The sequence below is a fragment of the Dufourea novaeangliae genome, unplaced genomic scaffold, assembly GCF_001272555.1.
Source record: "Dufourea novaeangliae isolate 0120121106 unplaced genomic scaffold, ASM127255v1 scaffold7, whole genome shotgun sequence".
In the NCBI taxonomy this organism is placed as follows: domain Eukaryota; kingdom Metazoa; phylum Arthropoda; class Insecta; order Hymenoptera; family Halictidae; genus Dufourea; species Dufourea novaeangliae.
Window position 1 is genome coordinate 318,322 of NW_015373896.1, and position 17,395 is coordinate 335,716.

At 45.8% G+C, this 17,395-nt stretch overlaps 1 protein-coding gene across 3 annotated transcripts in view; it reads left to right on the forward strand.

Moving 5' to 3' along the window:
• The window catches only part of LOC107192054 (potassium voltage-gated channel protein Shaker), a 107,316-nt gene that overhangs the window by 36,922 nt on the left and 52,999 nt on the right, over positions 1–17,395 (forward strand). The window contains exon 1 of one of the 3 annotated variants that reach the window (XM_015581255.1): positions 14,128–14,201. The exons of the other annotated variants lie outside the window; for them this stretch is intronic. Within the exon in view, the coding sequence (XP_015436741.1) occupies positions 14,128–14,201 (74 nt within the window). Of the gene's footprint in view, positions 1–14,127; positions 14,202–17,395 lie in introns of those variants that run through there. 3 annotated transcript variants of the gene reach the window in all.

Consider the following 17,395-nt stretch of genomic DNA (forward strand, 5'->3'; position numbering starts at 1 on the left):
GCCAAACGAAACAGACGGAGAACACGGATGACTAAGGCCAGTGAAAATACTGATTGCAAATTTTATAGACTTACCGTGCATTGGCCTTGTTACCCAGTATATGTGTACCGTGAAACATAGACACTCGAAACTTTCAGCTTCTCTTTCTCCGAAATTGCCTCGAGTTAGTCGTATCGTTTAACTTCAGCCGTCGCGCCACAGTTGGTATTTACTGTAAACTCGGACGGAACATCTACAACACGTCTAAAGTCTAAAGCCACAGTCACACGCATTAAACTCGTCGAATGGAATATAAGATATATACTGGAATTCCATAAAAGATCTCTTTCCGACGATCTCGTCAGGTTATGTATATGTATACATATGGGATCGTCCTCGCGCGTACTGTTCAGAATGCGTCGCACACGTGGGGTAACCGGATCATCCCGTCGAGAAAACAGCCGCGGCAGGAGAAAGAAAACGAAAGTGAAACGGCGGAGGAGAAGTTTAAAGAGGGGTCGTCGGCACGTCACCGTGAACGGGGCGTAGATAATCCTGCTTAGGTGGGTTAACTTTGTTCTCGAAGAGTAGACAACGACGAGGCAATGGTGGGATAGCGAGGACGAGAATGAAGAGGAGGAATACGATGGCGGTGGTTTTGGCGGGGGGTACCGTCGTGCAACGGATGGCGCGCAACGGTGCGGTTGATCGTGTTCCGTGCAGCATCGCGGAAAGAATATCATCGAGCCGGTGAAGCTCGCTAGGGGAGCCTGGGGATATACAGAAAGTCTGTTCTCGCGATGAACGGGGAAAAGGGTAAGAGGAGAGAATGGGTGGGCTACCGTGTCGCGTACGGTGGTGGAAAGCAACGAGAGGAGCTTCGAAGGATGGCATGACACGAGGCATCGCAAACTAACCGACCCACGTTGTTGGCCGCTCGTCTCCGCTCGGAGTATCCTATTGCTCCCGTTCTACCATTTCCGCTCCTGCGGTTTTCGAGGTTCCGGGTTCGTCGGTGAGCAGAGATTCGCCGGGTCGCGTTCGCGAGTGCTTCGAGATTTCCCCCTTTGAGTCTTGACCATTTTCTTATCAGTTTCCGTTATTCTTTTTTTCGATCATATATCTGTCCTCCGAGCTCTATCGGGAAGCTGGAGCATCACCTTTGAAACTTTCACGTGTCTTGCTTACCGGTTGATACCGTTGCTCTCGAACCGTTCGCGACGATCATTAAAACGTTGCGGCAAATGATCGGCTCTCGAACCACCGGTCCACGGATCTTTTGCGGTACACGAGTGTGCGGTCGTTGAGTTCGCGAGTGTTCGACTTCTCGTTGCCCTCTCCATTCGACACCCCCTCTCCGGACATCGTTCGTCGCTGTTTGATACGGGAGTCAGTGAGTGTTTGGTAGATGACGGACGAGGCTCGGAACGTTATCGCGAGCGCGCGAGTGTCTCGGGTTCAGTGGATTTTTATCTGTGGTTCCGCGAGACACGTGCTGTTCTCGCGATACCCCTCGGTTATCGTTGACGTTTCGAACTTGATTCGTTCGCATCGTTCGTTTCGGTCGATCACGGAACTCGTTGTTACCGAATCGTCAACTGTGTATATCGACACATCGATAGCAATTGCAGTCGTAGTAACGAGTCGAGAAAAACGTTAATCATTTCCTATCGTCGTTATTACGTGATTATGTACTATTTAATTGTCCAAAAACCGAACCCGACAGAAATTCCGCCACCCTCGTGACACGTTCACTTCGTTGACGGTGGATTGGCTGGAAGCTACACTCTGTATTTCTGTGTCACGACGGATCATAAATATTTCAATGTGTCGGCCGTTTTGCGATTCACCCTGCGGAAAGCCCTCGAGCGAGCTCCGCCCCGATAGGATCCCCCTTTGACAACTTTCCGTTTCACGGTCAGCCGGGTTTCTCCAACTATTTGCCGAAACGATGTTCCGCGCGTGCTTTCTCGACGACTTCGCGCAGCTCAGGTTCAGCCCGTGCGAAAACGCAGGTGGACACACGCTTTCAGAAGCTTATCGCTGCACTCGAACCACCGCTAGCTCACATACATAGGACGGACGTCACTGCGAGGGTGGGATTCTACGAAACACGCAACAGCTAGTGGTGGCGAGGGAATTTTCATTCGACGAAATATCGTTGGCCGTTTAGTAAATTGAGCGGCTTTGTTTCGACAGAAAATGGAGCAAGGACGTTCCCAAATTTGGGTTCTCTCGTTCTAATTTAGATGAAGATAGGTTAACTTGCTAGGCGGATGAGTTTCATAAACACCCACAGATGGGCACAATTAATCCTCGAACGAGAAACACTCTAGCGTCCAAGTAAACATGGTTTTGTGTTCAGAGATTCAAGTTTAAGTCATTCTTTATGTTGTAACGGGAAGATTAATACACAATAATAGGAAATTTACATAAGTACATATAAGGTTTCAGTTAACTCGTTTTCTGTTAAGGGAAGAGGAACAAAATATTTTCCGAATCGATACAACACGAAACACAGGCCACGGAGACGTTGACATTTTTGTTTACTTGAATACTCGACTTGGGTATATCCGGGAAGGAAACGCAGAGAACGCCAATATCGGCGAACGATTACGAGTAGTTCGTATTTCCACTGTCTATATCGATAAGCGGGGGAGCCCCTATGAGAGGGTTAATGAACAGGCTGAGAGGGATTGCAAAGGCAGCCTGGCAGCATTTTTCATCCAAGAAGATATTTTTACGACGAAAGTGTAACGTTCCAGATGCTGGAAAACAAATCGGTCGATATTTTAAATCGTTGTAAAATCGAGACTAATTCTCGGTTTTGTCGCCCGACGAATATTTAAGGCTCGAAACGTCGCGCCGTCAGAACGATTGTAAAATTCTTGATCTCGACTTTTTGTGCGAATGAATGCGGTAAAAAGCTGCGGGATTCGTCCTTTCGAAGCGAGCGCGAGTCTCAAGCGACACTGTGACGTCGCGACAAAGTGTGTCGCGTACTCTTCTACAGAGAACAATTGATCTCGAGAACAATCGCAACCATGCCGGAAGCCAGGTCGCGGTCTCAGTTCCGCACGAAATTTCACGGAGTAGACGTCGTTCTGCTGGTCCCACGATTAATTCAATCATCGCCGACAGAGAGACCGGGAGAGAAGCGAGATAGAGGCGATCGTTATTGACCATTCGTGATTCGTGGCCCGTTCGTGGCGCATGGAGGGAAGTCCCTGTTAAAAGGTAGCATTGATATCTCGTCCAATATTTGTCCTTTCCTCTTCACTGGCGTTGCTTGCATAATATCGAGTGTTTGCTCGTCGAGACACCCGCTGGGGAGATACTGGTGTACAAAGATAACGGTGATCAAGGAATATACTCGATATTTTTGTAAACAAACGGTTTGCGAGTTTGCGAGAGTGCATTAGGAGTTTCGCTTCCGTTGGTTTATATGACATGGGACAATGCGACTTATCAAAGGATATTTCACCGACAAATACTACGCCTCCCCTTCATTTATAATACATATAATAGTCCCATCGGTTACTTTAAATCTATTAAATATTTTCTTAAATGCAATTACGTATTATGCGTTCTAGGGTATTCAGGTCATTCGAAGTCACTCGGACCGAATGGTCCTTTTCCGATCGTTCCAGATACTTGTGTTCGACCAAGAAAACCCTCTATCGAACCAAGCAGATTTGTTTCATGTTATAGAACCGCTCGGTTAACCTTGACATATTTTACTTTCTTTATTTATTTAGAAGTTAACAGTATCCGACTTCAATTTTCACCACTACCTACTCTCGAAATTTCACGCTTCTTTCGAATATCAAAGCATCGAATAGTTCGGCGGGACGCGCATCGTCGCGATTAGTAAAAAGGGGGATGGGGTTTAGATCGGCGGTGGCGGCAGTAACGGCAATGGCGACGGCGGGGGGTACTGACGTTCGTACTCCCGAGTAACGTGGGAGTAACATTTACGCCCCATTTTCATCCGGAATCCGTTCCTCGAAGGAACAATCGTTGGCGATGTTGCGGGATGTGCAAGAGAATCGAGGATGGTGTCTCAGTTCGGGGGCGGATCCCGGTGCAGAATGATATATCCGCAATACCGGACGAAACGGCAGTGAACGTCAGCGACGCATGTATCTACGATCGCGGCAGTGTTAACGGCAGCGGTAGCGGCAACGGCTGACGACCACAATCCGAGGAGGGGAGGCGCGCGTACGGTGTATGTGTACGTACGTCGGAGCTTCCGGTCCCCGCACCGATTCTTCGCGCGCTCTTTCTCGCGGGCGCCACCCGTTCGCGACCGTGAATTTCGCCACAGTTTCGTTGGGACAACCAGTGTAGCGCTCTCTCGCCGTGGTGACAGTGACTGGTGTTACAGACCGACACTACGCGACGAGTAATCAGTGAATTGTTTAGTCGACGCAACGCTTTTCGGGTCGCTCGAAACGGTGAAATTAAAACGGTGGATAGATCGCTCTACCATTGCCTACGATTTAGCGCGCGCGTGTGTGTGTGTTTTTTATACATTTTCGTGGAATCGGAGGTGGGATGTTTTAAATGCTCGAAGATAATCTGGATTGGATCACGGTTATGTGTAACGTTTAGAAGAATACAGAAGTAGATATCGTAGGTACAGAGTAGGTGAAGATAAATATACTCTGCGTGAAATGTGCGGTGTGTTTTTGGGATCTGTGTCGAAGTTAAAAATCGCGGATATGCATGATTAAATTTAAATGAACCGTTGTTGAAACGTAACAACTCGAATACGACACAAAGTATATGAAACCGTTCCATTAAATAATTGAGCGTATTCGTGACAGTAAGAGCTTATTCGTCTGTAAATTGCAAATGCTCATGAATACTTTTTAACCCGTTTGCACTTCTGCAAAGAGTCGTCACATAAAGTGGTAATATATTATCGTTAGACTCGACCCAGAATATAGCTATAATAATTTATTTATTACAGACGTTCTTTCGTTAACGTGTTAAAGAAGAAGAAATCAAATGTAATTCGTTTCAAAGGCACCGCGGGCATGAATTGCGGAATTGTCTTCGAATCTGACCATTTACTCCGGACACGATTCAGGTCCGATAAGGCCGCGTCAACCATAATCCTTCCGGATATTTTTTCATTTTCCGATTGAATAAAGTGCCGGTTCGGATCGATCTGGGACGACTGCCAACTACTCCTCGAGATCCCTTCGAGCGTTTCCGCGTCCCTTCTTAAATATTCCTGCCGCGTACAGTGGTAGCTATTATTAAAGGAAAAATGAAGATCCGTGATCCTGCAAAGGGGGGGGGGCGGCGGGGTTGGATGCCGCCCGATTCTTTCGAGCCTCGCGTACCGCAGAGCCGATCTTTTCCAATGTTAACAGCTGTCGCCCTCCAGAACACCGGCTTTTGTCCTCGAAAAGAGACCGTGTGTCTTCCGAACGACCCAAAAAGGCCGAGAAAAACTTTGAGATCACGTTATCCCATACCTACCAATATACATATATCCATTTGAGTTATCATGCGAACGTTTTTATCGATTCGCCACGATACCAAAGTGTTCGCCCGTTTTACGTTTCTTCAATTCCAGGTAACCAACGATGGGGTAGATAATTACATCTTACGATCGAACGGAAGCGGAACGCGCGGCCATGCATTAATTCGTGCACCACAATGAGCTCGACGACGCGTGCACCCTTTGCCTAGCACCTCGTGTACACGCGTTAATCCGCGAAATTTATTGGCACCACTTGTTTTGTAGGTTTCTATAAATAGTCATTTTGATGTTATCTTCGACAATACATACACATATGTTACAATGTATCTCCGCGCGTGTACGCGAATTGAATTGGATCGAAGTAGGTTCTGTAAATCACGCATCGATGTTGACCTAAGGTCGAATTTCTGCAGACATTGCAAACAGAAAATCGACAAATAGAAATTTTCAATACTCGCCAACGCGACTTTTTGCACGGTACGCGAAATCATCGATTGGATATTTAAATTAAAATTTGGACGAATACGTATGTAGTAGGCCATGCGAAAAATCTATATTTCGAAGAGACCGGGCAAGAACGACGAGCCGATCGTCGATATCCATAACTCGGTTTCCCAATAATGTTGACCGAATTAGCTTCCTATGTATCCCGTACTTAGCCCAATTCTTGGGGGGCCGTCGTGTACGAGTGTCCAGTAGGAAAATAAAGTTCCGCGATCGTAATTTTGGCGACAGCACTCGTGGAATTTACTGCGTCGGAATAATGGTATTGCGAGCGTTTTGGATGAAGTGTATGCAGCTTGATTCGTGCCAAACATAGAGGAGCTGCCAACCCATTATCCATTATCGCGCGATTTATCGACGATATCGCCCGGACGTTCGTAGCGCGCGAATAAAAGTAAGACGCGATAAACATTCAACGTCGCCTTGTTTGCTCGCGTCCGATTTTAACTCGAGCGTGAATGGTCCGAAACGTTCATGTATTATGCTCTAAACTCGAGTTGTTTGGCTACGATGAGGGGCGTAACAGGAAATTATGACCATATTATTAGTCTTTACGGTGGCACGAACCGAAGCCAGTACGAACACTACGTTTATCGTCAAAGTCTAGTTGGATGCAGAATTTTCGACATCGTTGTTTGGATGAAATCCGACGAATTCCGGTAACGAAAGTGTTCATCGTACCGTGCATTTTTCTCGAGGATGCAGCAGAATCAGTTCGCGTTTCAGGCGTTGCAACGCGTCGAGGCTCGGCTCGGCTCGGCTCGGCTCGGCGAAACAAAATTTTCTGGGCACGCGATTCTCGTCGACGCATAGGAACCGTGTCACGGTCGATAGGGCGAGAAACTTTTGCGACGTATTTCGATTCGAACTGTTCAACGGAATAAGAAACGACGAGACACAATCTTTTCTCTTTACCCGATGAACTCTTAGCCGGCTCTATCGGGAACATCGTCTCTGAAAGAAAACTCTTTAAGAGACCGTCACGCGGCGTGTCGCGCACGTGGAAACCAGTGGCGCACCAGTCTTCCGTGTCAAATACATACCTAGATAGATACACACACACACACACACACATGCGACGCTTGCTTCCACGCGACGTTTATTTTCAGTGGGAACTCGGGCTTCCATAAAGAACGCTCTTTCAAATAAACTGGTCCAGCAATTTAAATGGACCGCCTAAGCGCCTGTGTTGCGTGTGGCGGGAAATACATTCATGATTCAAAGCGATGAGGCTAGAGTGCAGCCTGTGCTCTAAGAACCCTTTTTTTTTTTCTATATTTCAGAGGATTTTCTGTTTCACGTGTCAGCCGTCCGGTTACAGCCATAAGATCACAAACATTTAATTACAATTAGGTTGGTGCAACATGTAGTCTTACACTGTTCCGTGTTACGTTACATGTGCGGCTTAATGAGCGTCGGCAATTCAATTTCTCGGAGCAGCTTCGCCGTTGTAATCGCTCGTTCTAAAAATGAAATCGGCGTCAATTTCAGCGTTAACACACCGACCAGATTCTTAACGTGAGCGTTTCAGGGGCGGAAAGCAATAAAGTCGCACGCGCGTTCTTTTCGCGGCACGTTGAAAAGCTTGTCGATAAGGCAAGGCGTAACCGTTGCCTTCGTTTCTCGCGTGGACTGCGTTCGATAAGAATCTTATTAACGATATCTGTTCGTTCTCTCGCACGACTATTCCGTTTAGAAAAATTTGACAGTATTATAATACCGTTTAATATCACGACGTTTCGGATTATTTTCTCCAGCCCGTAAAACGTAAAACCGTGACGCCAATGACTGATCCACATTCGTTACGCGTCGGTTTCACCATTTTTAACATAGCGTGCACGGTTAGGCGGCTAATAGAGGCCTTGACGCGGGAAACCACTACACGTGCTTGCTTGTAAATTCGCTTCATTCTGAGAACGACGTATGGATTTGCCTTTGGGAACATTAAAGAACATTTTCTGCGACACCGGGAAATTTTCACACTTTGGGAAAGCCTGGAACGCAATAAAGCATCGAACCGAGAAACTGGTTCCTTTCACAGTATGGTAGAATAAATCACGGCACAGGATATTAAAAACCATTGTTTTCATTATTATTTATATTTTCATAATCTGACCTTCTGTTGTCCAACCGAGCACTAATGCGATTACGCGACCTAAAACTGACTGTCGCGTAACGTGGACAAGAGCTAGGTAATAAACACGTCGGTCAATAAAATAGTTAGCGAATTACACTCACTATCGTGATTCGTGATAGCTATAAAAAGTAGTTATGAGGAATCGGATTCGCGAAAATTGGTATACCTATCCATTGTTTTCGTTCCACTCGAAGTGTTTCAAAACACTTAAAAAAGTTATTTCTTTCCTAAATAAACTCTTCGAATGGTATTCATTAGTCAAAAGCAAGAATCCTTTTGACCAATTCCAACGTAAACAAGATCTGTTTAAGGAGACCAATCATACATAGGTGTAGACAGTAGACGAAATTTGGAAAGGGTTGTCGAAGATATTTGAGCGAAGAGGGGTGAAAAAGGGTGTTCGTAGGTAGCGGAACAGGGTCTGCGGGAGATTGTCAATAATAGCCCCGGGCGTTATAGTTGAATAGTAGTTCAAGATGGCCAAGGGGTTTCTAGTTTGATGGTCAAGGATGACCAAAGGGGTTTGACGTGATTAATTAAAGATGGTCGAGAAGATACCATGAGGAAAGTCAAGAGGATCGAGAGAGCCGAGAGGGGATGTTTTTCGTAGATAAGACCGAAAGAGAGTGGATAACCAGTAGCCCCGTGGGAACATCCGGTCTTGTCCCTAGCCTCGACAAACAGTGACAATTTTCGATTCCGTCTGTTCTACTTAATATACCGTTCGTATAACTATAAAGCGTAGTCCTTCCACTCACGATCAGCCCCGCTCATAAGATGAACCAACAGGTCGGACTCTATCGAAACGATTGCATTCGTTTCTCTGAATCAGATCAATTTCTCTAGGTATTTGAATAATTGTTTACGCTATGGAAACTTTTAAACCGTATTTTAACCGGTGTCTGATGCAATTTATCGTTAATTATCACTGGAATAAAAGCTGAAAATTAATATAAGCGCAATTCATCGCGAGCCGACTGTGCATGCTTTTGCTGCATGTTTTTATTCCGAAAGAGCTGTCATATCGATTAAATAGCGAGTAGTGTTGTCCTGTTCAGTCGAGTATACAATGAACAGTGAAATGCGACGACACTTCGAGTAGACGGAAATAGAACCAGTGTAAAGAATTCGATGCAGTCCCACGTGATCAGTTTAGTCTCGACGGTGCTCAGCGATAAATCTTTTCAGAGCGAGTTTTTTTTTTTAAGTGGTTCGAGATTGTCTGCGCTCGTTGCACCCTCTGAAAAATTGGATTCGAAATTCTTTCGTTTAATGAGGATGCGGCCGGTGGGCGGAGCCAATCGAAGGGAGCACGTGGCGCGCGTGGAAACTCCTTGCTTCGAAGAACTCGACGTGCCGCAGTTACCTTTCGACCTGTCAACAATCGACGTTCCGTGTCGCTCGCGAACTCAGCTTTCTTTCAGTCCGTCCGGGAAAGCGTAGCGTGACCGTCGTACGTCGAACGTTTCCGTGCCCGCGGTGCAACGGTTGCGCCAAACATATTCCTCGTGACTCGCGACACGTTTCGTTGTGTTGCATTGTGTTGTACTAGGAAACGCGTCGGAAAAATGGTGTGCCAGTGTTGTTTAAAGTGCGGCGCAAAGTTTCCGTCTGGTACGGTGACTTTTCGGATCGTTCGACGTGTGGAAAGTTGGCTGTGAATGTGAGCGAACCAAGTCGAAGCGCGAAATGTTTTGATAGTTCGAATCGTTTGAGGTACTGTGATCGAACGGTTTTCCAAGTGATTCGTGTCAGTAAACGTTAAACTAATGTCACGATCTATCCTGTATCGGTGTCGTTGAAGTTCGTGGTGGATCAGCACAATCTTGTGTTGCTCCAAGAACCGTCCATCGAATCGTCGTCGTATTAAGAATATTATAAAGGAACGTTCCTCGAGAGACACGCTCCTCGCGATCGTGTCAGGGCGAAGCGGGGCAGGCAGTTTATTCGAAATAGTACTTGGTGTGCAGAGTCAATCGTACAGTGTCGCGCGGTGTCGTTCGGTGTATCGATTACCGTATCTCAACCATCTGAAACGACAGAGGCATAAATATCGGTTCAACGTTGTCTTCTGCCGCGCGCGATACCTCCTCGTATCTCGGTCGCTGGACCTGTGAATCCATTGTATCTGTATCTGTATCTGTATCTGTATATTGAAATACACAGCGCAGGACGGAATTCATGGTACGAACGGAAAAGGCAAATGAATACATTCCATCTCGACGTTTTCAGACGTACCTGTACACGAATTCCGATTAACCTCTTACGTTTCATCGTTTCAGAAATAATACCCGTCTTTGTTTTGTAAACGACGTCATGTATACGTATACTGACCATTGTAAAGATCGGATATACGTGTTTGTTCGATAACAATCATTTGCATATCGTTTAAACGGTTTTCATCGCCTTTACGAGGTGTTATTTGCGACTGAAGCCAATACATAAAACACTGTGGAAGACTTGTACATAGTAGGTCGGTTCGTCGTAAATATCCGTGAATTTTCGAGACCCATTAAATTGACGGTCGCGGTATAAACGTCCGCGTGATATTTACCGTATTGCATTTCCGGCGCCGTGGAACCGCTCGGTTGCCGTTGCGTCCCGTTATTTCCCACGGCGCGGCGGGAGATCGTGAATCTTTGAATAACGGCCACGTTCTCGGCCAAAGTCATCCCGTTAGAGAGGATCGCGCGTCAGAGGCGACCGATGCCCGGACGAATTCGTCCGGCCATTAATTAAATTCTTGGTGGTGGTAACGAGGTCACGGTGCGGCGTTCGAGTGGTTTCTTTGACGAAAAGACTAGACTAATATTTTTTCGACGATCCGCGCGATCAGTCACGTACGAACCACGAACAAAAGAGAATTCGGACGAGGGTCCTCGAAGCTGTTGAGATTACCTCGAGTAGTCTGATGAAAATTGGGTGAATTCCGCCTCGCTTGACGGCATATAAACAACGTCGATGATAGTGTTTTATGGCTCTCACTACACACGACTAGTTTGAGTTTTCACTTTTTTGCTCAACTACGGCTTGGAATAATGAAGTATGTATGTTTGTTTTGGTGGGAATCGAGTGCTTACGAATCGGGGGGGGGGGTTCGAATGTTTACTACGTGAACCCAGAAGAATTTTTCGCGCTTTTACGAATGGTCGTCGCGTTAAATAGTAGAAAGTATTCTGTAGAATGTTATGTACAGTGTATGACACGGGATTACGCGTAAGAATAAGAAAGACTACAGTACCTATTACTTGTATTATCAACTGCACACGTAATAATTGCAGTGAAATTTTCTAGATTCTAGATCATAAATCGTTTTTCACAGACCGACGAAACGGGACGCACCTCAGCTGTTAATCAATCGGTTCACGCATACTGCACTCGTTCCTCGACACAGTTGGTCAATAGCGCTACTAAATATTGACCGCGTAACTTGTATGGAGTTTGCGTAACTGCTGACCATATATGAAATATTCGAAGCAACTCGTTTGAAATAGAAACCGGTCGATGTTGAAAGTATCGTTAAGTGTTAAGGAAGAAATATTCAGTAAATTAGAAAAGAAGAAAGAAACAGTTCGGTGGTTGGAGTGCACGATAAACGAACGCAATACACGACGGGGTAAAGTTTTCATCGAACGAGACTCGCGTGACTAAAATCGATGGACAAAAGGCCACGAATATCGCAGTTGCAGCGACGTCGCACCATACTGCCGCCTGCTGCGCCGTGACGCGACGCGACACGGGGAAACGCATCGAAACACGTCGAAACATACATATATACGGCCGAACGTCAAATAAAACGCGACCAATGAATTCCGTGAATTCGTTTGTTGCCAACCGTAAATGATTTCACCGCGCGTTTCCGCTCCGGAAACTTGCGGCGAAAGTCGGTCGACGAATCGCGATATCGTCGACCTCCTACCCCTTGTTTTTCACTAATTTCGAGTTTCCGCTGAGGCGTCGGGTTCGCGTGCCAAAATTGGCGAATTAAACGAATTTGGAAGGACGGTCGGACTGAATGCTCGTTCAATGGAATTATGAATATGGTCGTTATGGTATTTTTATCGTATATAGGACGTGGAAACTTTAGGGGCGTCCGCGTAAAGCGTTCGGAGCTGTTCCCTCCTAGACATTAAGAATGAAGATCACTTGTCTCTGTCGGTTTTGCAGCGTGTTGTTTTTCGGTATACACCAACGGTTGGAAAAAATTCCGAATTTTCTTTAAGCAATTCTTTCATAAATTCCTGTACACACCCATTGTCGATAGAACTGCTCAACGCTATAGATAACATTGTTACATTTAACGGTGCTCTGTAGAATTTCAGTTGTGTTTTGTGGTAGATTTTATGGGTATATCACATATGTATCATATATGTATATAGGAGTGTCTCTGACTACGTTATGGATCATTGATCGTCAATCACAGTTCTCAGCTACTCAAGCGATTAATTAGGAAATAGGAGGCGGTCTGATCGCCTCAGTGATTCCCATCACTCTGCGCTGCTGTGCACGGATCGATCGGAAAATATTATCGAGATTTTTACGCAATCTGTCAATATATTTGTCGAATCCATTTTTATCATCATCGGAGGGATACAGCCGACAAGTCTTTTCGCGGAATGCCTTTTACGACCGAGTAACGCTGAAAGTAGCACAATGGTCGATGCCGTAATAAAACTTATCTCTCATCTAAAAAGTAACGCCAGGCGATACGGTACTCGTAGGCGAATCGCACAGGGTTGGACAGAAAGAAACGAAAAAAGAAAAAAAAAACGAAGAAAAGGGAGCAAGGGGGTTCCGTCGGTGAAACGAGCGTACAATTGCAAACGTGTCCGAGACACTCGGTCGAGGAAACTGGCCCGTGCATAAATCAATCGCACCCAACGCGTCGCGTACAAGCATTCCCAGAACGCGGAAGCTAGCTCGTTTGTCAATTTTCACCGTGTATAAATAGAACACGAGGTGGTGCGGATCTGTCCTCGGAATCGGGACGCTGGGTTTCTTTGCGAAAATGGGAAACGCTAAATTAACAGGACATATCGGGGACGCCCAGCATTCTTGTATACTACCCTCGCCTCGGCAGAAAGTAAAAATTTGGCGAAGTTGTTGTTCAAAGAAAAACAATTTCGAACAACACCCAGACAACGAGAAATTTCAGCTGAATTAAAGACGATTAATCGAACTCTTTCTGCAATGATTCGGAAATCCTTCGTAATTGCGGTTAAGTTCCAATTCTGAAAGATACGTATTGCATACTTGCCCCAACAACAATTTGTGATTTCATCCCATGTTCCAGTAGATTTATGGTAGACTACCCCAATAATTTTTAGAAACACCCTCGAGTGGTTGGCAGTCTCCATAGATTAAATCGTATGATTCTCGCAGCGAGCATTTCCTCAAAATCCCTTCTAATCGAGATTGCGTGTAATTGATAAACGTTTTCAGACAGCGTACGAGTCGTTCCGAAGAATCGTCTAGTCGGGATTACGTCCGATCGGTGAGAAAATTCATTCCCCGGAACGTTTGGAAATCTCGTTCTCTCGATGAACCTCTTGCAAAAAGTTCGATCACGGGGAAGATAGGTAAATTTAGTGCCGAAACGGAATGTGACGTGAGTGAGAGAGTCCGAGGAAGAATCCCCGCGCGCGGTGTCAGCACTGTCAAGCACCGTCAGCGAGTGGGCCGATCGACGGTGTTTCGAAGGGGATGCTCGACCTTGGTCGGCGCTGGTCTCGACAGTTATTTTAAAAGAAGGAACAAGGCCGCTTATGGAGCGGCGTGCTCGGTTACTACGGCCGAGAACGAAACGGGCAGACGGTCGATCGGGAAGCCCGTAGCGGCTACGTAGGCTGTAGCTCGTAGCCTGTAGCCCGGCTGAAAATAGAGACGGCCACGCTGCCCGGAGATACGAGATGGCAACGGACACGAAACCAGCAACCTCCTAGCTTCGACGAGGTATTATGAACCTGGAATGGCCATCATCGAGTTCTCTGTTGCCCGTGGAGATTGAGGTATGGCCGCTGTAGCCGGCATCTATGGCATCTCAGAGGAACGACACCCCAGATATTCAGATCATCGGCAGCATCCGTGAGTTTCACGTGAATGACGCTCTCGAATCGATACCTCATCGCGATACTAGACTACTCTTTTGTTCGACGGTTTGTCGCTTATTGACTTGTCAGCATGTCGACATTCCTCGCGACGACCTTTCGCACGGAGTCTTTCGGTGGAAAGTAACTTGCTTTTCTCTTTCCTTTATGCAGTAATTACGAACATGTACTTTTCTACACAATCACCCGTCGTGTGTACTTCTGTTTATTCTCTACCGCGTTTATTCTGTACAACGGAAGACACTATGAGAGGTCTTCGCACTGAAATTTGCTCAGTTGATTTTATTAGTCGCGATAGGTGTATCACTTAAAGTTTATAGTTCAACCGATTAAGGAAAGGAATTCGCGTCGCTGCTCACCTGCAGGGATTGCTAGTTGGTTCAGACGGCCCTTTATCCGGGGTCAAAAGAATCGATAAGGAAAGTTGAATCTCCGATCAAACCATTTACGGGAATCGTATGTATATCATTCAGTCTTAGTTGTTTTCTTCCGAAAGACACTGTAAAATACGAAAAGGAAAGGGGATATGTTTGAACCTTTTTATCCGCTTTTGGGTCCACCTCCTCTCGTTGTAACTCATTCGAATGCGGGTCAGGCTGTATGTTGTACTATAATACATATATTCAAGCTGACAAAACCTTTAATCATACCCACCGTCGCGAGAAATGACTTTTCTTGTACTGTACATCCTCATAATATTAGGTAATTCGAACGTCTGTTTTTAATTAACACTTTATAAATTTCGCTCATTAAGAAATGCGACCCAACCTCCTGTGGACTGCGAAACTTCAGAGAAAGGCAAAAAATAGTTTGAACTTTTTCGAAGAGGAGTTAGAGATTCACCCCGCCTACCTCCCTCCCGTTGAAGTTATTAGCATGGATGAAAAGGAATCTCGCGAGAAGAAAGACGTCGGCTTTAATCGCACGGGAAACCGGGTCGCGAACATTTTTCCAATTCAATTTCCAAAATAATTGAAGGAAAAGGGATCGGGAGATTTTAAGCCCGATAATGACCAAAAGCTGAGAACAAAGTGACAACAATGGGATTAAAAGAGTCGACAAAGTCAAGACCGTAATCGCGAGAGGGGGGTTCTCCGGTAAACTCGCGACAGGACTTGGATTTTTGAGATAGTATCTCGAAGGGCACGTGGTTCTCGGTGCGTTGCTTGGTTGCGCGGTACACTTGCATCTTGGGCTCGTTCAATGCCTCAATTTTTGAACGACCTCCAAATTGGGGACTCGTGCTTATAGTTTTACCCATAAGAACTTCAGCGATCCCAATTTCTCGAATTAATAGTCGAAGTGCGGAGAGTTCAAATAATTGTGTGTGTTTGATCGTTTCGTTAATTGTTAAACGTCTTCCGAATTTAATCTTTCTAATATCGTGCCATAATTTCCTTGTACACTTTCAGAACCTATTGTACGGTACGTTGAAAATTTCGAAGACCATTGTAGATTCTTTTGGTATCTAACAATACTTGGAACGACTGAACGATAGAGTGAATTTGGTCGAGGCTTAACTTTACGAGCATCGTGTTTTATTGTTCTCCGAAGAAGTACAAGGAGCTTTGATCCTATAGCATAAATCTGGCCTCCTGGCTAGCCTCTGTTCCGATTCTCTCGAAATAAGAACGACATCGCCGATCCCGACGATCATTGATCCTAATCGAATCCTTTTTATCGCGACGAGTTGTGCGAATCACCGTACTTTGTATTCACATTCTTTCAACGCGAAGACACGCACGTCTCAAACCATTCTGCGCTTTATCGATCTCTTCGTACCCCCGATGAATCCATTACCAGGACCACCGCAAACCGAGTATTCATTCTCTCTAATTTCCTCTGTCTCAGTCATCTTTCTGATCCTTGATCTCGCCTCTTCCCTAAACGAATCGAGAGATAAAGCAATTATCTCGATCCCAGTATTCCAACTGGTCAATGAAAAAGAAAATAAGATCCATATGCAAATGGTAGAGATCGGTGTAGCAGGATGCTCGCGCGGACTAATTGTCGGTCCCCGTGTTTTCGTCTCCGCCTTCTGCTTCCTCGTATATTAATAACGAAGCACATACGGTGCACGTGTGTGCAAGGAAGGGTGGTAGAACGTGGCCCGAGGGGTGGTTTAGACGCGCCACGGTCGCGGGTTAATTGATTTCCAATAGCGGGCTGACCGGCCTTCGGACCCGCGTACCAGCGAACCGTGTATCCGTTCTCCGTTGCCACACACACAATGAACCGCCGCCGATACGCTAACTGCGGAACACACTGTACATTAAACGGCAATAGAGAATTCATAGGTCCGTATCGTTCCACGGTGCGAGTTAATTGGATCTTGAACGGTGGAACGGACAGCTGCGTTCCCTCCTTTTGTTTACGAGCCACCCCCGTTATCCGCCCTGCAACCTCCGCCGTCGTAGATTTCGTTCTTCCACCTCTCAAGGAAGATTTCGCTGGATCCAAGCGGCCTCGAGCGTGTGCTCGCCTCGCTTGCCCCGTAGAATTGTAATTAAGTCGGGGATTGAATTGGATATTTGGTTGTTGCGCTATGGACTTAAAGGGACTAGGCAATCGTTTTTCGTGAAAAGAAACCTTTTTTTTCAAAATCATTTATGAGAAAATGAATGCAAGTCCAGTTGTATCCTTTTACCCGATGTTTACTACGCTTTTAGGGTTTAAACAAAAATTTAGAGTGAAATATATATGTGCTTTCAAAATGGCGCTGCAGGCTGGTAAACATTTCAACTTTTTTCTCTGATTTTGAAACTCATGTCATGCCAAGACGGCACTACACCTACGTTACACGCGGTCTGACTAAAACCGATGTAATTCACTGCAAGTAGTATAACCGTGAGATTTGAAAATGTCCCCAACCATCAACGCGTTAAAAGCCATTCTTTCTATACGATATCTTTCCTTTCTCGAAGGTGTAAAAAGAAATGGATTTCAGAAGATTTCCTTTCAACGCTCAGTCGATCAAGATCGCGCCGAGCCCGCCACTTTCTCAATTTTCGGTCTACTCCAACTTCCGGGTGCAATCTCATTCAGTAACGATAAAAGGCAACATTACATCACGGATAACGTTCCCGCGTAACAACGTCTTTTGGCACTCTGTCCGAAAACTTTGAAGATAGTACCTGCTGGCATTTCACCCGATTCGCCCGGCAGCCCAAC